The following is a 25,101-nucleotide window of genomic DNA, read 5'->3' as shown; positions in this document are numbered from 1 at the left end:
TCCTGGCAGAAAGGTACTTAATATGGGGCATAGATAAAAATGAATATTATTTGTACTTATATTAAGACGATCTAATTAGTATTTTGTACCGCCTGATAGCTATGTCAAAAGCTTTTGATTCAACAACATGACTGTAACTTTACTGCCTTAAAAATCCAGCAACTAAACCAAAGAAAAAAATATCAATTAAAACTTGACAATTGTTTTCAAATGGGAAGACCTAAAAAAAGTACCAAAAAATCTATTTAAAAAGAGCGACTTGGCATATTGTACACAACAAAGAAAAAACTAAAAAAATCAATTTCAAAGAACTCCTATACATTCGGCTCTAGCGTTTTTCATTAGGCTACGATCACATTAGGAGGCGGACAGACTGCTGGATTATTGGATCCGACGGACGAAAGACTTCGATCCGCCATTTTCCTTTTTTTTACCTTTCCCCCCACCAGCCGTCTGGAAAGCCTTTTCCTCTTATTTATTGCTTATACGGACCGAATTGGATATTTGTGAGAGGTTGAGTTGTTTGCCGATGGGAATTATTAAGTTTTGTAGGAAATGTCTTATTGGATCGGCTTTTGTCTTGTTGGAGTGAATCCTTTTAGCGGAGTGATTATTTTTTAATTTATGAGCAAGAGTAATTATAACAATTTAAAGTACACTTTTGTTCGAATGTTTCTGTGGTAAGTAAAAATACACCAAGAATATTATTACAGATTTATCTATGTTGTGCCATAGTCTTATTGGAATAACTTTTTCTGTAAAATTAGTTTATTACGTAATATTTTAGTATGAGGAATAGGTATGTCGGTTTGCATTGTTGTTGGGTTTTCTTTACATTTTTTTAATAAATTTTTAGTGTTATACTTATTACAACCTCACAGGTAAGCCAATCCTCCTAATGTGCTCTCTGAGGCACATACCTAATTTTCTTATTAGAAAATCGGATAGAATGAAGATGACGGTCCGAAGATAGTTGTTCTTTAACTAAATGTCTTTTGCCAATTTCTTCTTTAGTATTTGCGGATATGTTGTTCCAAAGAGGGCAGGCTTTACTTAGGACCTAACCTAAATGTCCTGAGAAGAGCTTGTAATGTAATAAGACATTTTGATTTGAACTTTATTATTAACAGCGCAATGTTCATGAGATCATCTAGATGACCTTTAGTCTCTTCCACAAAATTACCTCTCTAATTTACTAGAGACAAGTGGAGTATTTGGCCTGCATTCTCTACGTTAGCTAAACTGATTGGTAAGAACCTTTTTAATAAGAAATTTCACCCCTCCGTACCTTGAAGTTTTGAAAATCCAGTCGTACATTTTTAGCCTTAGCCATTTTTTAAAACAGCCAGATCTCAATAGCCAATTTTAAATATACATTTTGATTCCCCCTACTTATAGTTTTGAAAATCCAGCCCTACAGTTCTAGCAATCCATCCATACAACGACGCCTCGCGACAGCACTCGAGGGCCGTCTCATTAGCGAGCGCGGGAAGCGGGAACGAGCTGTGCTAATTAAAAGTCGAGTCCCAACACTAGCCGTAATTGGTGGGTAGTTTGTGAATACGGGCCTTGGAATATGATTCTTATTGGAATTGTTATAAAGCTTCAATTGGAACTTAGAAAATGTAAAATATTAAATAAATCATTTCAATAGTAGGACAAACAATAAATCGGAAAAGATGACTATGTTTTAAACGTCAAGTATCAAATCAATTCATCACCCTATCATAAGGTACCAACTTACATTCAATTGGAAACAATTGGAAACTATTTGTATGAATTTGATTGGATCTTATAAGAAAGACTTCATTATTTCTAATTGAATGCTATGATGTAAAAACAAAATTAATTATGATTTGACAAACATATTGTAGGAAAACTCATAACCATAATCATAATAAGAAATGATTTCATAAATTCCTTACTTACTTTAGATACATATTTTTTTGAATTCTTGCTCATATAATTAGGTGTGTCAATAATAAACTTGCAATATTATTATTATTAATATTGTCTTGGTAACACAATTTTTAATAATAAATATCCTTAACGCAACTTGCCACTCAGGCGTAGCTAATAAAATTGACATCGGCACTCTCCATACCTAATTTAAAACTTCAAAAACACATTACACGCGGCGGGAAAATTCCCAAAACTTATCAGCAGAAAGCCACAGTACAATCCATCATCATTATGCCAAAACTCCTCTGCCCAAAGCCCAAATTCAATAAAAAAAAACTTCGTTTCACCCCATCTAGTGGTGCAGGCGCGAACCTCGTCGGATCTCACCCCACCCGCTTTGGGGTGGTTCACCCCACGTCGTATCCCTTTTTTCTTCCCTCCACACCCTTATCCATACCTGAGCTTTCTTTATCCGGAACTTTTTCTTTACGTCCGTCTCTTTCGCTCCCGGTTAATCTGGGTCACGATCCGCGGGCGTATATACCCGTCCTTTTCTGCAAAGAAAAAAATCTGTTTATAAAAATGTGAGTGTAGAGCGACATAGCTTTATTGGACGTATTGCAGGGCAATGTTTCATATGGCGTGGGGTGTTTTTTGTATACGCGCTGGGATTGAAAAAAAATGCACCCCTACTGAAGCCGAATTTCTTTTAGGTACTGGATATATTCGTTTTCCAATTTTGATAACAAAAGCTGTATTTTTCTCTGAGTCTTCCTTTTGTGTGGGTAGGCAAATAATTTGTTTGGTTTGATAACTCCTGTGGCTAATAGGCAAGATGTCTGTATGCTTGGTTGGACCACAAAGAACTTTCTTCAAAAGATTTGGATGCTCCTAATTAGAAGGTTTGATTTTAGGGGAGAGTAATTTTAATGTAAACACCAATGCAACATCGGCGTGTTTGTAATTTTAAATACAAGCAGCTAATCAGAAGTTTGTTCATTTGGTAGATTTGTCATCCGAAGAATATGTTTATTGAAAAAGAAAAATAAAACTGAACTGTAAAAAAACTCAGTGGTAGGAATTGTTCTAAGTTCACCTAGCTAGCTACAACTCTGTTACCTAAGTATGTCGCCATGATAACACTAGTAACCGGCATCTAAGTTGTGTTTCGACAGTTTAGGTAGGTAACTACCTACCTGGCCTCTAGTTAGTAGCCAGTTCCTCTGTGGTTCCGGGTGAAGCTTGCTTCCATTTTCGGCCTGATCGTCATTTACAATCAGGTGAGATGCAGTCCAAGAGCTTCTTCATTAAATAAAAAAGATAAACGTTTCAAGCTGAGAACTTGCTAGGTTAAGACTTATTATGTAAATGTAAGTAAGTATCTAAATGTAAATCAATAAATAGCACATTCACAGTGTTAAACAGTTAATTTATTTTTCAGATGGTCATAAAACATCAGCTAAGCTTAGTTTAAAACTACTTACTTACTTAAAAGGGTTCAAATTACAACACTTGGCACTCTAATCATCTGTATTAAAGGATTTAGTGAATGAAAAAGTCTTTAAAGACGTTAAAAATTAATGACAAGCGAATATCGACAATAAAAAACCTAGTTAAGTGGAGTACCTCTACAAAATCATATCAAGTTGATTTTAACTTGATATTGCTAGTGTCGATAGAGTTAATAATTAACATTTAATAGTGTTGAGGACTGGTTTTTAATTAATAGGGCTCGTTCCCAGGACAATCCAGATTTTTGTGGGCTCCAGTAATGCAGGACCCCTAAAACTGAACTGTATGTGAACACACATAAGGTTTGTTTGAAATTCGAGTCACAAATTCGAACGGATTGGTTTTTTGCGGGACACTGTAAACGGGATGTTCGTGTGAACGTTAATATTAAAACACAAATTACTAAACGGGATTCTGTAAAAATCAGTTCCTGCATAAAACAGGATGCCTCCGTTGGAACAAGCCCTTAGGAAAGTAAAAATAGTTTGACCTACCGTTCCAGTATAACCCTACCGATCTCCAAAAGCACTAAAAACTGTCACCTTTCCACAGCACGAAATTAATCTTTATAGCTATCGTTTTGTCCACTCGTTCATTAAGCCTTTTCTATCTTCACCTTGCCCTTCCGCCCTTGTAACAAGGTTAAAAGTCCCTCAAAAGCCTTATTGAAGGTAGGTTGGTAACATAACCCTCTTTTAAGCCACTATTATAGACAGGACAGGTCATTAAATTCTCATTTCGTACCACCAGGCCGAGTAATAAAATTAAAAGCGTTATAGACTAAAAATATACCATTGTTTGACAAATTTCAAAGCCCAGGCTTTGGGCACAGTAAAGATGCGGTAAGAAAGTTTTCTCCACTCACCCAAGTGGGATCCTCCGATTGGGATCAGCCACAGAAAATAAAGCATTAGTTATTACATGTTTGAATATCTAATTTGAGAAAAAGATGAGCCAAATTTTGAACGTCATCATTATTATTTTAAACATTATTCCGTATTTCGTTATTATACTTTAACTTTTAAAGGACAAAAGATAACCAAATTACTATTCCTAGGTCCACAGTATCTCTATAGGTACGGTGATAATTTATTCATGATAAATGTAGCCAAGACGTGAATAAAATTGTGTTAAGCTTTTATTGTTACTTGTTTGAATAGTGTAATTGGTACTACCGTTCTATTCATAAATAAATAAAATAAATAATGGTTTGCAAAGTGAAATTATCAGATCTCATAGCTATATACAGCAACTCATTTTAACTTCAAAAACTCTACATCATAAAGTGTTATGTACCGTATTGTTTTTACAATGGTCCGCTAGTGAGTAGTAAAGTAAGTAATAAAGTAACCGATGTACTAATGCCCGTTTTCACAATCAATCCCTAATTTTTAAGTGACCCCTATGGTAATACATAACAGGAATTTTGTTTTCATAAGGGTCACTTAAAAGTTAGGGATTGATGGTGTAAACGGGCATAAGTCTACTACTCATATTTTTACTGTGGCTCGAGGCAGGTGTAAGCTCCTGTAGTTTATTTTTAAACTGATATTTATTAATACCGGTCAAGACACTAATTTCTAATTGTTAATGATATTTATTTAAGCCTTGTAATATGTGGCCTCAATTTAAATTTACTAAATGAGATGAAGATTAAAATTTTCTCTACTTAGTTCCTTTAAGTAATTATAATGTAACAAAAAATAAAGGTTACAAGTATGACATATTTTTGTGACATTTTCTTCGTAACGTTTAGCGCTAGAGTTGGAGTTGATTGTTCCATTATTTAGTCGTTCATTATCATAATATTATATTATGTATAAATAAATTCGCACCTGCATTAGGTATAATATCCTTCTATTACATCTTGGTTGATTGGCGACAATCTAATTATTTTCAATTGAATTGGTTAGGAGTTAAGTATTTATTTGTCTACTTTTAAAGGTTCTTTTTTATATTAGATCATTAAAAGATCCAGTTTTTTGCTCCGAAGTTAACCAATTGTCATACTATTTTATGACATTATGGTTAAATTATTACACACTGTAAGCAATAATAAAAAAGTCAAGCTAATCATTTTTTAACAAATGCTTTAATTTACAATTTGGTGTTTTAAGTTTTAACCACAGATAAAAAAACTGGCCCTAAATTTAAAATCCATCTATTTTTTTATTTCAGGCCAGTTTTTTTATTTGTCAAAATAACTGTAATTTTTAAATGTAATACATAACCCTCACCGTTGCTTCATAACTAATTCAATACCAATTACGATTGTAAAACTCATGTACCGTCAAAATATTGGGCAATACTTCTGTACAACAATACCGACAATGGTCCCCCAATAGAATCGATCAGCAATCGATTAGGGCGTTTCAATCGATTCAATGCCACGAGTCGAGTACCGATTGAGTCATTATATTTCGATTAGTTCGGATCTTTTGTTAAATTAGGGTGTTATTGAAATAAATCAATGCATTTCTTTTTTGAAGTCGATGTGTTAAGTATGTAATTTTTTTGCTACTCTGGTTTAAAGGGCCTCATGAAAAAAAACATCTTTAGGAGTTAGGATTTTGTGATACTTAGTTTCATTCAATTAATGTTGAAATAAATAAAAAAAAAATAGCCTTGATGGAAGCTATATTATGATATAATTATGTATGTAAAAGAATTGAGCATGCTATCCAAAGAGTTTGAGTTGACTGTTTTAAATAAAGAAAAATATTAAAACATAGAAAAACCTTAACATAATACATTTTGTAATTATAGTATTTTTTAAAATCATTTTGTTCAGAAATTAAAAACGTCTTTCTCTTTAGTAAGTAATTATTACGGATGCATTAAATTATTTAGTAATAAGTAGGTAAGGGAAATAGCGTGAACTTAAAAAATACAGTGCCTTCTAAATAACAACTACAAGTAAAAGGTGTTTTATCTTTTGCTATTTTCTCAACAAGTTAATTTAAAATACTATAATTAAATAACAACTTAATCACCATTTCGTTTTAAAAAACACTACATTTTTATCTACGCATCTTATGTTTAAACCGAGACAAGAACTGAAGGAATGATTAATTTATGTTCGAAGATAAGTATAAGTAGCAATTGAAATATTGCCTTTCACAATTGACAATTAAATTAAACACTTGTTAATGAACTAAAGATTAAATTCTAAATAAATCTGTAAGACAGACATTATACTTATTGAGATAATGATGTCACTTTGCCAGTTTGTTAATAAAAATATATAAAGCAGAAAATTTCTGCGATTTTTATTATTAATACTTTAAAACATGCAGTCAACGCAGTATGCAGTAAATGTGAAGGATTACAAGTTTTATCAAAGAGAATATTAAAATTATTAGACTTTATGAAGTGAGATGCGACGCGAGTCGCGACGGGGTCGTCTGTTAGTTACTTATAAGGCTCTTTCCCTGGAGACATCCTGTTTTTTGCAGGAACTGATTTTGCAGGATTCCGATTACCTATACTTATTAACATTGACACGATTATCGCGTTTGCAGTGTCCCGCAAAAAACCGATCCGTTAGAATTTGGAATTAGAATTTCAAACACAAACTTGTGTGTTCAGTTTCGCGGGATCCTGCATTACTGGCTCCTACAAAACTGGATTGCCATGGGAAAGAGCCCTTAGTCTATTTCAAAGTTTAATGTATGATGATTCGTACATACTTCATCACTAAGCTGAAATTGATACGAAATTATAATAAAATTATTCCTGTTGACACATTTAAATTTTGTGAATTTATTTAATTTTACATTCACCCAATTAATTATGATACAACTTAATAAAACATGCAATCGTGGGAAAAGCATCGCAGAACTATCTTCACACGACAAAAATTAAGCATTTTAACTTATTTGCATATCCCGCGACACTTTGTACAAAAACGCAAAGACATTTTAACAAGCAACGAACTTAAAACTAGTTTTATTAAAGGAACTTCTTAAATTTCACTTCCTTATAAATATTTATTCACTAAATAGTATGCAAAGAAGTGTAATTATAGGGCAAGTCAAAAATGGGTTAAATGATTTGCATATTACGAACTTAAAACGTAAAATGTCGTAACTCCTTTACGCGGTGCGACCGAGGGCTTTACGGCAAAGTGCTTAAGTCGAAAATGAATGGTTTTCTAAATGTAATTCTTTTGAATTTGCAAATTTCACACCTTTACTTCGGACAGGTTTTAAAGACGATTGCTTTGAAATTAAGTGCTGTCGCGATGTGACGTGTTTTTTATAACTACAATAATTTTGTTCAATTTATACGCGTCCCTTAGACAATTAGTGAGCAGATGCACGTTTGAAATATTTCGCTACTGGTGTGAACTGTGCTTCCGTAGCCTTTTGATGAAGGCGCGTTACGACATTCTTACATGATGACTTTTTTGTAATGTAATTTGTGGGTGAATTAATGAAAGCAACGTGTGCATGCTAGAAGTCAAGCTTATGAGCCTTGTGCGTGCTAACAATTTTTTTATTGTACTTTTGCCTACAACTTCTCGTGTACGTTTCATGATCAAATAAGACAAGGGTATAAAATCTAAAATATTCTGAATTCCATGCAAAAGGCATTATATTTTATCCCATAATTCACTACATTTACTTTTTTAACACTAGATAGCTTATTATCTGCTTGTGTGTGCTAGACCACATCAATTTCATGCGTTTTATTAAGGCATGAAAATCTAACAATTAAACATCTCAGTCGTCTTCAAATAATAAATTTACCTACTTAAAAAATATGGTGGAGTTTTTTCTATGAATAAATAAGTAAAAAAAAAATTGAATAGAAACAAAAATTAATGCTATTCGATTCTTTGAAGTGGTCTTATTAATACCCTAGAGTTCAAATACCTAGTTATATTTTATTTAGCAAGTTTGATTGAACCTAATTGCAACAATCAGGCAGGTATTGTACTTAATTATTCATATAGGTAAAGTAGTTGAAATTCACGAAGGCGAGTGAGCTTTACATGTGTGGTGGCTCGCCACTGTTCGTTTTCAAAAGTTTTGATAGACATTACACTATCGTTATGTGCATGTACACGTACACACACAAGTAAAGCTCACTTGACTTAACCCTCGCCTTCGTGAGTTGCAAGAACTTATATTAGTTTATTTTAGCAAATAATCAATTTTAGGCGAGTCAAAAATTGATTCTTAAACCAGTGAAATAATTAAAGTAAGCTTTAACGAATTTGTTATAAAATGTTTGCTTCAAGTGTTAAAGCTTTTATAAATCGTTAAGAGCTACATTTGTGAAATAAAATTAGCAGCTCATAAAATTATTTTTTTACGACTTAATCGGGATTTCGTGCGTTCATTTTTATTGCGTCCTTGTGCGAATCAAATAAAATACAAATAAGTAAAGGAGATTAGTGGTTGTGATTATAAAAGAATTTAGCTGTAATTGACTAATTAAAAACCCAATCCTGTATTGATTTCGTAAGTACTTAAAGTACCTAAATAATTTGTATTTTATGTAATGACTACATTATGAAGTACCTACATTATAACATTATTTAGCCTGCAGTAAACTCATTTAACATTTAATTTTGCCTCCAGTACGAATCACCAGGTTAAGCTGCCGTCGATTTGTGTTTCGATAATTCAAATTTATTTAAAATGAGAAAAAAATGAAAGGTGTGCATTAATATTTGAGCGCTTTTGACTCCGCAGTCAAAACCCAATAAAAATATTCAAATCATAAAACCAAACATTTTCTTTATGCATCTGAAAAAAAAACAATGTCGCGAAAAAAGTGCACAGCTGCGTTCCAATTTCAAAATACTACTAATGATTTAGTATTCATTGCTTACCGGTTTTTGGGCGAAAAAAAAATTAAAAGGGCAACTTATAATGATATGCGTGTCCCAGTTTTCGAACGTTGAGACAGAAAAAAACAAAAGTGTCTATGAATGGCCTTTTTTTCTAAATTTGAATATGGAATGTCGCTCTCAGGGCTATCAGTTACTCGTTCATTTGAATCACAACACAGGAAGTTAAGTTTTGTTAAGTCATTTTAAACTTTATTTAGACGCAAATAAAGTTGTTGTTACGAGTTGTTTTCTACTTTATCTATTTCTCACCCTTTCAAAGATTAATTGTGAAGATGTTTTACATTCAAGTTCGGTCAAGTCTTTAGTTAAATTCATGTAAATTAACCTTAATGGGTTAGATAGAGTTTCACATTTGGTTCGGGATATTATTATATGGTAATGGGAGATACGAGTGGTTCAAGCCTACTGGTTTTGAAATACTTTACGATCATTGGCGTAGCGCGGATGTAAAACCACATTTTTTTAATAAAAAAATACAATTAACCACACTTCTACAATGCAACTGTAGGAAATTACTTAACCCTTCGACGTTTAGGATATCCTCAATATTGATGAGATTGTCTTCGGATTTTTATTAATTGTACTTAATTATTTTAACTACATACTTTCTGGCTCATAATTTAAAAGATAGAATAAATTATCTCACAGTTGTAGCTAATTATACTAAATTCTACTATTAATTCTCACTATTTCTGTTCTTATGTTTTTTTTTTCGGTTATTTGGGATCATAACAAAGAGTTCTTCTATCATTTTTGGTATATTGTCCGTCGCAATTTTTAATATTTTGAAAAGAACTTTCTTTTATCGGAAAAAAACATGAACGAGAATGTCACTACCAAGAAATACCCCTTAAAATACTCCAGCTCAAAGCAAACGTATTAAAAAGTATTTAAGCTTGTTCAAAAACGATAATTATTACAAGTAATTGATTTAAATTGGCGTTTTGCATGAGTTTGAGGAGATAGCATCGGTTCAGTTGAAGTCGTTCGGTTTATTTCATTTGCAGTGCCGCAATGATATAATTAGTTCTGTGGTATTTCGGCCTTTCGTTATAAGGAACCAATGATTTTTTTTTGTTGTTAATAAGTAAGTCCTGTAAAATTTTTTTTGAGAACTTTTTCATAGGGTTTTAAACTTTCTGTAAAATAGGAACCGCCTCCTTTTTTGAAGTTGGTTGAAAATATAGGTACCTAAGTGATCAATAAAAACTTGCACTTGCAAGATCATCACAAGTTTTGCTTTTAGAAAAGAAAACTTTGTCCTATATCAGCGCAACCATGGAAAAACAATGTCTCAGTTCATTTACTCTTAGGCTGGGTTGCACCATCTTACTTTGACAGTAACAAATGTCAAAAACCTGTCAAACTCCATATGAAAATCGCCGGTTATCATTAAAGTCACGGTCAAAGTTTGATGGTGCAACTCAGCCTTTGAGCTATTTCAAATTAGACGTTTTGAGCTGGACGTTTGTCGTGCGTTTACAGGATCGCACAAGGTAAATTGTGTGATTGGCAACTGCATCAGAATAAAATTGTCAATTATTATCAATAGTTATGATGTGCGGTCTTGCAAACGTACGACAGAGGGCCTGCTGAAAGGCCTAAGAAAGTAAATGACAAAAATTCCCCGAATAAATGTTGCGCGCGCGACGGTCCAAACCCAACTAATTATCAAGTAAATTTTATTGGCAAGGAAACGTAGGGCTTCTATTGTATTGACGTCAATGCAATAGAAGCTCTGTGTCATCAATTTTTATTTTTATATTTAGTAATGTAAATTCCGATATAACAACCCCCCCATTAAGATCTCTCATCACATCTTAAGAGATGAGAGATTAAGAATTATTTTGTTTGGACTGCCGTTTGCGAACATTGTAGCGATAGCACCGGACATTTTTATTTTAAAATTATTGGACCAGAAAATATTTAACGAGATAAATGTATATAAAAAAAAGATTTAATGTAATTTAGGATTAATGCCGGGTGCTATTTCTACTACTAAAATTATTAACAAAAAACTTAAAACTAACTTATTCTCTAACATGGGCGTGAAGTGCTGGCTGAGCTATTATGATATTCCTCCTCATCGGAGATGGAGTTGATCTAGGTTCGTGCTCGTCAGAGCCGGACGAATCTTCCACATCCCGAATGCTCTGTGTGGTTTTTACAGACTTTTTATTGTTACACTGGTTAAAGATTTGAATGCAACAACGTTGATTTCTATTACTTTTACAAAAGAGCCGTCTGTTTCTGTATATAATATAAATTAAGAAAATACCACTGATAAAATAGCTGACTGAAATGTAATGTATACCATAACGTTCGAGATGTGAAGGATTATCTAATTTGTTGAGGTCTTGCTCTAACGAGTCTAGGTGTAAACTGGCGTGCAGTAGCGAATCTAAGTTGTTCACATTCTCTAATTTGGAAAACGGCAATTTATTTAATGTTCTGTTATGTTTTGCTTTTTCGCAACAGTCATCTAAAATGATATTAAAATTGGAAATCGTGTTTGAGATGTTCTTAATAACTGTTTCACCTGTGGGGATGAATTGTAGAGTTTTATAAAAAGCTTTACAGTTTTTAGGGATAGTTAAAATACCAGTACCAAATAAAATTACGTTAGGATCGTCGGATTGACTGTCACAACTGATATGGCATTTGCCAGGTTCTGATTGCACGAATAGCCAGCGGTTGTTTGTTAGCTTATGAAACACGTCCACGGACCCATGTAGCAACTTAACATTACAATTATCGGGTAGCCTGTTAACAATCTCTGTGAGCAAAATTGTCTCACAGGTCGGGTTTGCAATTGTAGAATACACGTTCACTAATTCACACACATAGCACTTTTCACTAATCATTTTGCACTCACTTAAGTCTCTGATTTGAGAGTAAAACATATGATCACCTGTTATCGCAATATACGGCGTGTTTGGAGCGATGAGTACGAATGTATCGGGTTTCGAGATATCATATGGTGCTGGTAATGGGATAACATTATGAAGGTTGTATACTTGTGGTAAAACTAGAGGAATATTTACTATGATTATAATCTTATTTAAGTGATAAAAACAAATCAATTTAGAAATATCAATAAGTTCGTGAATGTTCTGTAGGGTCAAGGACACTGGGAGCTCAGAATGCTTTGGGAGGCTGTTCCTATGTTTATCTAATTCGCTATACAATTGATAAGGATTGAGTACAGTTGGATGCAGGACATTTAACTTGGCAAATAAAATAGCGTTGTTAACATCGTCAATGTCAAAAGATAATGTTAAAATTATAGACTCGAGTGAAGTTAACAGTGAATTTATCTGAGATTTAATCTCTAGTTTATCATTGCTGTTTGAGACGTTTTCTAAGATGTTGTGAATGACCTCCATGTTTTTCATAAGATGTTTTTCGTTTTCGTTTACTTTCGATATTGAGTTGTTAAAAGAGGAAATAGTTGATTTTATAACATGAATGTTATCTTTCATGAGGTAAGCTAATTTTTTTTCGTCTGACTGTACATCGTTGATTGCCTGAGAGAATTTAACTGCATCTTCGGTGTCTAATGTGCCAAAAAATGTTTTGAGAAGTGATCCGCCGAAATCAATGAGACCTCTTTTTACACGCCCTTTGGGTTCATCATCTGAGAGTAAATAGGATACAGATGAGAATTTATTCACATTGTCAAGATGTTGATTTCGAAGTGCAGTGAGCGAGTTAGTACATTCAGAGTTAATCTTAGATGATGCAAAAGAATTACAGTATGCAGTGATTTTCTCAAATAAAACTTCTACTTTGTCAAGGTTAGGATTTATGTGCCCTATATCGAGATAAGTAACTACTTTCCAGTAACTATTGATGAACTTGACATCTAACAGTTTATCGAAGTACAGCCCTGAGCTTGATACGATCGTGGTGACGTAATCGCATGTGACCGGCGGTTGTGCTGACCTGCAATAGAACATATGATATTGAGGTAGGTCTTGTGTGTTTACTAATCATTGTGACGTATGATCAGCTGCGAGTTTTATCTCGTCATAATGGTGACGCACGTGCTTTCGATTTACTAATACAGTAACGGTGTGGTTTCCGTTTATCTTTATGATTTTGAATGGACCCTTCCAAATAGCAGATAAGGCTTTGTTTTGCTTGTGATGACAACGAATGTAAACCATATCACCGGCATTATATGTTACAGGTTTAGTTTTAGAATCATAGTAAGTTTTGGATTTATCTTTTGAAGATTGGATGTTCTGAAGAGCCTTTTGGCGACAATAATAGAGTCTGTGGTTGAGAGCACGAATATAGTCTGTGTAGGTATTAGTATCAAGTACATCGATACTACTTGGGATATAGGGTTTATAACCAAATAGTAATTCTAAAGGGGAGAACCCAGTTGTACTATGCACGTTGGAGTTATAAGCTATCATCGCGCTTGGAATGTATAGGTCCCAAGTGTGTTGGTTTTCGCCTATGTAAGATCTTAAGTATTCTTTGAGAGTTGAATGACTTCTCTCAAGGGCTCCACAGGTTTGAGGATGATATGGGGATGCGAATATGTGTTTGATCCCGAACAGTTTCTCCAGTTGTTTAAATACTTCAGAACAGAAATTCGTGCCTTGATCAGTTACAACCATTTTAGGTATTCCTATATGTGAGATGTAATTAACAAATAGTTTGGCGGTTTCTTCAGCGGAACACGTTTGCATAGGATAGGCTTGCGAGTACTTGGTCAGGTCATCTTGGAGTGTAAGTATGAATTTATATTTGTATTCGTGTGTTTCAGGGAGCGGACCGACAAGATCCAGGAATATTTTTTCATTAGGACGAGTAGCAGTGGAGGTTACTACCATTGGAGCTCGGTTAGTTTGTCTTAAGGGTTTATTAATTTGGCAGGAGCGGCAATTTTTGACATAATCTTCTATTTCTTGTCTCATGTTTTTCCACCAATATTGTGATTTGATCCTATCTAACATACGGGAGATACCGGGATGACCGGCTGAAAGGGAATCGTGGTTATCCCTAAGGATTTGTTTGACTTCGTCTGGTGTAGGGTATTTAATGGAATTGTGATAAATGTTTACTTTAATTCCTGTGTTGTGGAATAAGAAAGATATGATGTTATATATTTTAGTGAACGATAATTTATTAAATGGGTCGGCGAAGTCTGATATAGCAAACTCCTTTTCTTCCATGTACCAATATTTGATCATGTCTCTGTATTCACGGAGGACATTGAAGATGTCTTTATAAGTCATCTCGTCGTAGTGATTGATGCGTGTGAACAGATGAGTAAAAACGTGTTTATCATTAGATGTAGAATAGTAGGTATGTAGTTCACGTTCTATTGTGCGGATATCGGGTTCACTTGTAGACAGGTTTATAATATCTAGACAATAAGGAACTGACTCATCTAAGTCGATTGAAGTAGGATAAGCGATAAGCCGACACTTGGTTTTAAGTAAAGATTCGTTGTGTTCTTGTATCGCAGTATCAAAGGAAACACCTGATTGTTTAGTTATCTGTAAGAATTGTTCGTATGTCTCTGAAATTGAAGGTAAGTTATGTGACTCATCAGTGTCATTATTAGCGCTTTGGGTAGGATTGCATAACATAGACTCCGTCTCGTTATGTAATGTATTTATAGGAATCCGGGATAACGCGTCTGCGTTTGAATTTAACTTGCCTTGTTTGTAAACAATTTCATAGTCATATTCTTCTAATTTAAGGCGCCATCTGATGAGTCTGGATCCGGGATCTTTGACATTAAATAGCCAGACGAGGGGCCTATGATCGGTGATAATTTTGAATTTACGGCCGTATAAATAAGGCCGGAAAGTCCTTACTCCGAACAGGATGGCTAGGAGTTCCTTCTCTATTGTGGAATAATTACCTTCGGCTTTGTTTAATACGCGTGACGCGTATGCTATAGGCTTATCTTTTCCTATTTCGCCTTGCGATAGGATAGCGCCTACGGCGTAATTTGAGGCGTCAGTTGTTAGAAGGAAAGGTTGGCTGAAATCTGGGTATTGAAGTAAAGGTGCTGAAGTAAGTTTGTTTTTTAGGGTATTAAACGCTTGTTCTTGTTCATGAGACCATTGAAATACAGCATCCTTTTTTAGAAGTGAAGTCAAGGGTTTTGTAATCTTAGAACAGTTTTCTATGAAACGACGGTAGTATCCTACTAAGCCAAGGAAGGATTTGATGTCCTTGGGGTTTTTAGGAGTAGGGAATTGAGCAACGGCTTTTATTTTGTCTGGATTTGGGGATACACCTTTATCAGTTATAATGTGTCCGAGATAAGCGACTTCGCGTCGCATGAATTCACATTTATCTGGCTGCAATTTGAGGTTGAATTTACGGAGTCTGTCAAATACGAGGTTTAGTTTTTCTACGTGAGATTTAAGGTCATGAGAGTATAAAATACAGTCATCAAGATACACATAACAATGGAGACCTTGAAGACCAGTTAAGACTGTATTCATTAGCTTTTGGAAGGTGGATGGTGCATTTTTAAGCCCAAAAGGCATTCTGGTGAATTCATAATGCCCTGATGCGTCACCGTTTGTGATCACGGTGAAACCTGTTTTAGGAGCGTCTTCGGCCTTGAGTTTCAGTTGGTGGAATCCTGATGCTAAGTCAAGGGTAGTGAAATATTTGGAGTGTCCTAGTTGGTCAAGGATATCAGTGATCAAAGGAAGTGGGTATATTTCAGTGACAGTTGCGTCGTTGAGTTTACGATAGTCTATAACTATCCTCCATTTTTGTTTACCGGAGGCGTCTAATTTTTTGGGAACTACCCAGACCGGGGCGCTCCAAGGCGAAATTGAAGGTCGTATTATATTTTGGTCTAACATCTGTTTGATTTGGGTTTCAACTTCGTCTTTGTGGCATTCTGGAAAGCGGTAAGATTTAACGTGTATAGGAGCAGTATCTTTCGTGTTAATAGAATGTTCTATGGCGTTGGTACAGGAGAGTGATTCACCTTCTAGGTGGAAAATGTCAGTGTATTTTGAACAACACTCTAAGAGGATATTTTTTTCTTCATCGTTTAGATGAGAAGTTCTTATTTGGCTGAGGACTCTTTGATCTCTATCGAGAGATGAATGTTGTTGGATATTATGGGAATGTTCAATCGGCAATAATGATTGATTATCAAACGGTTCTAGGTGCACGAAATGATCTCGGATAACGACTTCGGAATCTGAGGTGTTGAGTACTGAGATATTGATGCGGTTATTTGGCTTAACTTGTACAATACAATTAGCAAAGAAGACGTAATCTGAGATTTGGTGGTCAAGGATTAATCCTTCGGAAATGTTTAAGAGTTCTGATGAAGGATTCGAGAGTGGACATTCTATTATGGCCTCAGACCGTGGAGGTATGACATATGCAGGTTGGTTAAAATAAAACGGGAGAGAGTGACCTCGAACGATTAAGCAGTTTTGGGAGTACTGAACATCAGCATCTAATTCCTTTAGAAGATCGTTTCCTAGGATTCCATCGTATTTAAGATTAACATTTTCATCAATAACATGGAATTTGAATGTGAGAAGAGCGGGTTTACAGGAATTATTCGATTGACATTGAAATTGCAATTGTAAGGACCCTAAGGTTTCGCAGGACGAGTCGTTATTACTTAAGCCCTTAAGTATTATTTTTTCGGACAAAAGCGAAGGTTTAATGTCAAGATTGGTGAGTTTGAGGATGCTGACAGTCGAACCTGTATCAATCAAAAAGCAAAGAGGCTTTTGAGAGTATTCCGTTTTAAGGAAGATATGAGGTAACGATATTTTGTGTAAGGACGATTTAAGTTCGTGTACAGGCATCGTTGTACTAGGAGTTTGCCTGTCAGGGTTCAACAACTTAGGAGTTCCTGAAGGACTTAGGTCAAGTTTAGGTTTGTTAGGACTCGGCGATTTGGGGAATCCCGAAGGGGTCGACCGAGATTTATGTGCAGTAGGACTCAGTGATTTAGAAGATCCTAGGAGGGTCGACTGAGTTTCGTTTTTAATACTCAATGACTTTGAAAATCCCGAAGGGGTCGATTGGGTTTCTTTTTTGTTTATACCCAATGACTGAGAGGATCCCGAGGGGGTCGATTGAGATATAGTTTTAATTTTTGTGTTGACACAAGATGGTGAATTATTAGGTGAAGTCGTAGAAGCGCAATTTTGTGTAACAATTAATGATTGTTTAGTGCCGGAATGCTTAGATATCGGAATACGGTGGCACGAATTCGTAATCCGATCACTTAGTTTAAATCACCGTCAGAATCGCCGTCGTATTCGCATGGAATTTGATCCAGCGGCGTCGGTGACGACACTGACGAAGGCGGCTCATCATAGGCAATATGAACCGGTTTATTAAAATTACCTTGATTTTTGTTTTCGTTGAATTGTCGTTTCCGACATTGTGTAATATCGTGACCTTTGGTCTTACAATATTTGCAGAATATTGAAGTCGAACTCGAGTTTGAGCTTTGTTGGGAAGTAGAAGGTTGATTACCATTCGATTGGAATGGGACACGTGGGATAGCCCGTTTGGGGGCCCTACATTCGGCTTCGGAATGTCCGGGTTTCCCGCATGTCTTGCATTTAGGTTTAATGGATGTTTTGAAGAGGAGGTTTTGTATCTTTTCTTCCTCTAATGCAATATTAATTGCACTATTTACGGTCTTAGGATTCCTACACCTAACGTTATTACTAAGCCGTGGATGTAGGCCTAAAATGAATGTGTATAAAGCCAGATCTTCTGTCATGGCAATTCTACCTGACAAATCTTTTTTTAGCGTGTCAGAGTTATGAATTTCTGACTGGAGGTCAGTCAAGCAACTTTCTATTCTTAATGAAAATTCGGCAACGGTCTCATTTGACTGCTGCTTACAGGATTGTAAATCTAGCAAGAGGTGGCTGTAGTGCTTACGCTCACCGAAGTTTTGTTTCAAAAAGGTCTTTAAGGCTTCAAAATTGTCGAAAATTTTATTAGAGCAGGCTATTTGCGCCTTGCCCTCTAATTTAGCGATTATGTATTTAAACAGTAAGGTTTTTTGATTTGGTAATGCCAGGTCCAGAGCATTCTGGCAATTGGTTAAGAAAGCCGTGAGTGTTGCACGGTCACCCTTGTATGGGCTAATGAAGTTGCACAGGACTTGGATAGGGAATGGTTCTAGGGATAGGGTTTCAGAACTTGAGTTCATTTTAGAATCTAGTCCTCTTTCGGTCATTTTATGAGTCAATAACTTCGTAAGAAGAATAAAATTGGTAAGTAAATTAAAATTATTGTGTAAAGAATAGAATGAGAGTAGATTTAGATAAAATGTAAGTACCAATGATAAATCGAATAAATTTCAAAGATAACGAGATAGCGATAACAGTTGATAAAACGTTTCACTTACAGAATCAGCAGGATCACGAGCGGAAGGTGCATCGTTGACACAGGAACTACGAGACGTACAGGAACGGCGTAGCGGGGACTCGGAGTGGCACGGCAGGGCAGCGGCACACGACGAGGGAGTGAAGATTGCAGCGATGGGTAGCTCGGCAGGCCCACAGGACTTGATGACGGGGCGATTGGCCGGCTGGACCACTGGATGCAGCAATTTCGGGAAGGACGTCGCTCTTTCTTAGCACGGTGATGGGTGGCCCACGCTCTTGGCGGGCGGTTAGACAGGGCGGCTTGGTGGCACGCCAATCGAAGATCGTCTTGGGCGGTTCGTCAGCAGGCTCCGACAGGAGGCTTACTGTCGTGACGATGTCTGAACCAAGACGGAATTTGTCGAAGCTGGATTGTTGTCGCTCCGGAGCTGGGTTGGCTGGAACTTGAAGTTTGATGCGCGACGCGTAACGGGATACCAGCGATATTAAAGTTTATTCACGTTTCGATGCTGGTATCCCACTTCTGACACCACTATTCTGTGGCCATGGCTACTGGACACTCATTATGGTTCTCGTCTTCATGAGACAGTACCGCTCTGTTACGGGGTGGGTCTAGAAGGTCTTTTTAAAAAAAAACTAAAGTTACTACACTTGAAAAATTTAATTAACTAAGAAAGTAAATGACAAAAATTCCCCGAATAAATGTTGCGCGCGCGACGGTCCAAACCCAACTAATTATCAAGTAAATTTTATTGGCAAGGAAACGTAGGGCTTCTATTGTATTGACGTCAATGCAATAGAAGCTCTGTGTCATCAATTTTTATTTTTATATTTAGTAACTAGCTTTGGTCGCCCGCTACGCGGGCTACAAAAGCTAGATCTGCGATGCTGGCCGCTCCGGGCTTCGCCCTACGCGGCGCTCGGCCTGCGGCCTCGCAATCGGAGCTCGGCCTTCGGCCTCGCAAAAATTACACGGGGCGTTTATCGTTCGCCGAAAGGCTCTTTTGCTTTTTTGACGCAACACAAGTAAATCTATGGCGACTGTCGGGATTTGNGTAAATTCCGATATAACAGAACCCATACATTTTTACTCTGAATTCCTTTAATTTACTGAAAGCGATCTGTCCAAAAAACACTGTTAACATTTTTAATAGTAGGCCCGTAAAAGAAGGTTTGCTTTTCTGGAACTTACTTTTTTACTTGTTTATCAACTTGTTTCAAAATAATAAATTAAACAACAAGTGCTGGCCAGTAACAAAAGCGCCGATGATCGTACCTTCGAAATTCAAAATAATTACACAAACGTCAAAACGATTACCAAACACGACGTCAACATTCGTCATGGCGACCGATTTAACCCTTCCGTAGCCGCATGGGCAAAATTTGCATAAACTTTTTTCTTTTACGCAACGCACTTTTTTCTTGTTCATTGTTTGAGAGCTCCTGCAATTATTTTAGTTTTGCACAACGAGGAATTATAACTGTAACGTGTTGAGATGGTAATGAGGTTTTTGTTGGTCTTCGCTGTGAGATTAGTTTGAAATCCGTTAAATTATTACAACTCGGTATAAGCAGATGTTGTTAAGGTAACTGGCATTAAATTATTTGCCCGTCATTGTGTAAAATTTTGCAGCGTTATTTTTAAAGTGTAACAACCTACACGAGTACTTTTTAAATAAGTATTTATTGCTTCTTTTGGTCTGAAAGCTGTTTTAAATACATTGAATGTACATTTAATAAATTTTAACCACATCGTCTTTAAAATTTCATCGAATCTCATGAATAAGCAACTGAAGGCGTCTGGATTAAAAACACGAATTAGCATGTTATTAAAGTGTCACATATTGGTTATGCATGCCTTGACAATATTATTTACCGGCGAATCAGTGGGAACTCAAAATGTCGTTTTCTCGATTGCGCATAAAAACTAAATCTCATTTGGAACAGGTTTCCATTGACGCTGCTCTCATTCAGATCTTGTGAGACTTTGAGTGAATCTTATTAATGCGAGGCAGTGGTTGTAAAACTTTCTATGGTTTATGTATTTTTTTTAAAGCGACTAAGGCCCAGTTTTTTGATTCATAGTTAAAGTAACTAATTGTTAAATTTTGCTACTAATGGTTAAATATTAACAAAATGTAAACTAATAGTTAAGAAATGTACTAAAAGTCAGGCTAACTATTGTTCTAAAAACATTTTTTTTCTGATATTTAACCACTTGTCATTTGACATGTATCAAATTTGACTATTAGTTATTTTAACTACGAATAAAAAAAATTGGGCCTAAGTCTATCATGAAAAAAATGGTTTCTAATGCGTTTCGTATTTATTAATATTATGATTCATCAAAATCACGTTACTTAAAAAAATGTAAGTGAACGGGATCTACGATCAACTTTTTCTGTAATGTATGAGCAACAATGTTTTTTATGTTATATTTGTCACAGAAATGAAAATAAACTTGTTGATTGCAGATATTTAATTAATTCATTATGCTAGAAAGCAGAATTTTATCAAAAAATGTTTGAACTACGCAAAAGTTCATAATGGTAAAAGTAATAAGCGCAACTTTGAGAAGCGTGTGTCTACCCTTTATTTAACAGCCCGAATATTTATAAGGAGACGTCCGTAATTTGTCCCGGGCGAAGGTAATGCGAACAAAAAACTGGAATTCATTAAAAGGGCTCTCAGAAAAAAAGGTCAAGAAATACAAAATAGTGGCCTGACAACAACTTTTGCCCGCATTAAGTGACGGGTTGTGATTTGTGTATGACGTGTCATCGAGTGTTCCAATTTTAAAATCGGATATACAAACTTTTTAATTCCGCACCGACGCAAACTGCCAGGAGTTTCTTTTTCCGCGCGAATTGTTTAAAAAGTTTGTATACCGAAGTTAATCCGGTAAACATTTCGCTATGAAATGAGCGTGTGGATTTTATATTTCGAATTCAAATTCTTGTTATTCTGTTTGAGTAAGAAGACTGTGTACACACGAGTAGGTACATAAGCCCGCATATAAAATTGAACGCGTTTTTAGTGAGTGAGAGGGTGAGTCGTAGGGCGCAGTAATGGCCACCGAATGTCGCGAGGACCCATTTTGTCCCTCCGTCCCTCCCGCGGGGTCCCGTTAGCGCGTAGCAAATGCGAAATTTTTAGATTTGGCGGCCATCTTGGAAGCGATAATTCTTAATATTGAACTGCGGCTGTGCATTTTATGTGGATATTACAACGCGAACGCATTTTATTATTATTTTGAGTTATTATATTAATACATTACTAACATTACAGTATTGTCTAATAAAAGAGAGGCTTTCAAGTGTTGTATTAATTTAGATACTTAACTTATTATTACTTAACTTATGTTGAAGATACACGCTTTCAACTAACATCTAATGTTTATTAATTTCCATTTTCTGTAATTCACAAAGAAAACGTGTTAAGATAGTTTTCTATGTTATTTAGTTTCATTTATGTTGCACATACCTTTTATGCAGTTGCACAAGGTAAAATAAACGTAATTTTGGAAAAAAAAATCCAGCAATTCCAAAAGGAATTGGTAGTTTATAAGGTACTTTTTAAAGTGCTACAAAAGGCTTGTTATAGAAAACTCACACTGGCAATTTAGATTCCTGCAATTTCATTTGCTTTTAACAAAACGAAACCATAAGCCATATACTTAAACATTTTTTTTCATATTTTTTAAAAGGAATACATTTTTATCTCAACTTAGCATATACTATCACATTTCGCTAAGTATCGGATGAGTTAACGGGGGGTAGTTGCACGCGTTTGAACTCGCGGGCCAAATAAAAGAAATGTGCCTTCAGAAATGGAAGCGAGCGTTGACAGGTTAACGCTTTGATCGTAGCACCGTATAATATTTTGATACTTTGAAACAGGTTGCACTTGCACCATCTTTTAACGAACATCAAAAATCTGTCTAACTCCATAATAAAAAACACCGGCTATCGTCATAGTTACCGTTAAAGTTACAGATTTAAAAAATTAAAGTACATAAAAGAAGAAAAAAAAACACTTACATCATGCGAAAAGAGATGGTCTGAAAAACTTGTAAAAATCACAAGTACCTAGCCCATGACTTTTTATACTTACAAGCTTTGTCAGTCTATAACTTAATACCCCATGATTTCGACATAGAGCGTTCGGTGGGGTAAAATGTGCATTATAATGAAACTACTGATACTCATTTAGCCTTTACATTCTGTGTTTTTTGTCTTTACTTCTAATTTGTCTTAAACTACAAAAGTGTCGCTACAAAAAATTAGGAATTTGGGAAATCAACTTTCTGTCTAAGGTTTCTCATTCCAATTAGAAATGTCTTTTAGCCTTGGAAAAACACTAATTTATTCTAGCCTTCTTCCAAATAACTTTTGACTATGACTATGCCTTACCGTTTTATTAAATTTCGTGATACATTATTTATTTATTTAAAAATTTGTACGTTGTAAATAGTGATCGAGGGCCTACCAATAATTACCTATCTCGAAAATAAGTGAGAAACTTTTAAGTAACTACCTTAATTTATTACAACTTCTATAGCCCTCATTTATTTTAAAGACACAACTAATATCTAACTACTGTAACATTGGTATAATTAATATTAAAGTTAATTTAGTTTAATGTTTATCAATACCCAATCACATTAAGGTAACACATAACCATTATAACCTAATTGTTCTTTTTATTACTTTTACTGTAGAAGCATTCCGTCGTCACAAAGTCATTACCGATTAGTTTGATCTTTGTTTTTATTTAAATTGGTACTTCAAAGTCAAGATAACCAAAAAATACGTTGAAACACACGGTCATATAATAGCAATTTAATTTATTTATGTCCACATCTGGGCCATTTCCACCCACTTTATCTAGCAAACTACTACTAATTTCACCATAATTACATTCTATTACCTGTCTAATAGCCCATAGAAATAAAAACAACAACCCATCGTACAATTAAAGACAAAATTATCGCCCACTTCGGACGCGTTTAAAAAAGCCGAAAAAATTAAAAACCCATCCCTAATCAAAGGACTGTTAGTGCTATTAATACACTCATTAAGAAACCGAGCTGTCAAATTAGAGATGCCCCGAGGCATTACACTCGGCCCCATCGGCATTAACCGCCTTGGTCGATTAGATCCAATTAAGAAGCACGTAATTTCGCGTGTTATTGTTCAATGATAAAGTTTTTGTTGTAATAAAATTTCGGCTCCCTTCGGCCCTTGTTATGGCAGTGACATCTTATTAAAATTCAGCCTAGGGCCGTTCCCTGTTGCTTTCTTCGGCTGCAGTGCGGGCCGAGATGTAGCGACTCCAAATTAATGGGTACGTTAATCGGTAGCTAAAAATGCTGTTAAAAGTTTACGATAAAGACTAAATTGTGTAATTTGATGGTTAACAATCACAGCTAAATGAGCATTGAGATTTGTTAAAATTGAAGGAAATTAGAACCATTTATAGACAAATTAGTAATTTTAACGCTTGCTGCTACTATCTTGCTTGTAAAACCACTAACTTGTAAACAAAGTAGTTACAGTACAAGTATCAAAAAGTTATTGAAAAACCTTTTTTGTTCGTCTTAGAGCAGATTTTTCAATCATCGGATATCTTCTAACTAAAGAATATATTTGTCATTTTGACATTTTCCATACTGAAACTGTCAATGTGCAGGCAAAATTATTCTTCAGCTAAAAGTTATTTGGTTGAAAAAACAGGCCATAATAGAACATTTATTTTAATTTAACGCAATTATTTCAAAATTTTCATCCCTGCTCGTCAGTGTAACACGTCACCTTTATACCTACCAATTTCGGAATTCCCTTTTCTTCCTTTATTTCTTTTCAATATCGCCCAATGTTGATGAGTAGTCAGTTGGAAATACATTTGTTGTCTACGCCCTCGTGGGATTCTCGATCTTTTGTCTTTCACATAGATGCTATTATTCCATAAACTGTGCAAGTATGGAATTGTATTAAATATTTTCCTAATAACGTAGGGCTTCGCGAAATTGGTTGTTATTTGATATAAATTTTATATGAGATTGGACTCCCCCATTCGAGTATGCTTGAGCCTGTAGCGTTAATATTTCCGGGTTTTATAAGGGATTTTGTTTTGAAATTTCGCGAAAAATGAGAAGAATTAGAGACAAAATAGAATAGCCGGTGAAAGATTAATTAGGATTGTTATATTGTATGTTTTGTCTATGGTGATTTTTTTTTCATTATGGCGTCGTGCGGTTTGCAGATAGTAGGACCAAACAGTTTATTTTATTTATTCCAATATACTAAGTTACACAACATTAAATTGTTATATTTATCAGATAAAATGTATTTTTTTTTGTCGGGCTGTGACACACACACAAAGATAAAAAGATGAACATGACGGTAGCACATAGGTCAAATATAATTATGTTACCTACAGTCAAAACCACTT

General features: G+C 35.2%; 1 protein-coding gene across 1 annotated transcript; it reads right to left on the bottom strand.

Moving 5' to 3' along the window:
* Positions 1–10,887: 10,887 nt before the first annotated feature.
* Positions 10,888–19,171, bottom strand: LOC114355921 (uncharacterized). The gene is made up of 2 exons (XM_028308969.1): positions 18,669–19,171; positions 10,888–13,222 (listed from the first exon to the last, which is right to left on the bottom strand). Exons 1-2 carry the CDS (start codon positions 18,698–18,700, stop codon positions 11,308–11,310), a joined length of 1,947 nt encoding a protein of 648 aa, XP_028164770.1. The 5' UTR covers positions 18,701–19,171; the 3' UTR covers positions 10,888–11,307.
* Between the last annotated feature and the right edge of the window lie 5,930 nt (positions 19,172–25,101).

Source organism: Ostrinia furnacalis, unplaced genomic scaffold (assembly GCF_004193835.3).
Source record: "Ostrinia furnacalis isolate ACB-3 unplaced genomic scaffold, ASM419383v2 OfSCF2576, whole genome shotgun sequence".
In the NCBI taxonomy this organism is placed as follows: Eukaryota; Metazoa; Arthropoda; class Insecta; order Lepidoptera; family Crambidae; genus Ostrinia; species Ostrinia furnacalis.
Note: the sequence above shows the minus strand (reverse complement) of the source record. Positions and strands in the feature narration are given on the sequence as shown.

What these genes read in the sequence shown, in the direction of transcription:
- LOC114355921 (XM_028308969.1), bottom strand. Translation starts at nt 18,700, where the DNA reads ATGCACCTTCCGCTCGTGATCCTGCTGATTCT. An exon ending in CTCGTGATCCTGCTGATTCT is followed by an intron (nt 13,223 to 18,668) that starts GTAAGTGAAACG and finishes GTTCTATTGCAG; the next exon opens with GTCAGCACAACCGCCGGTCA.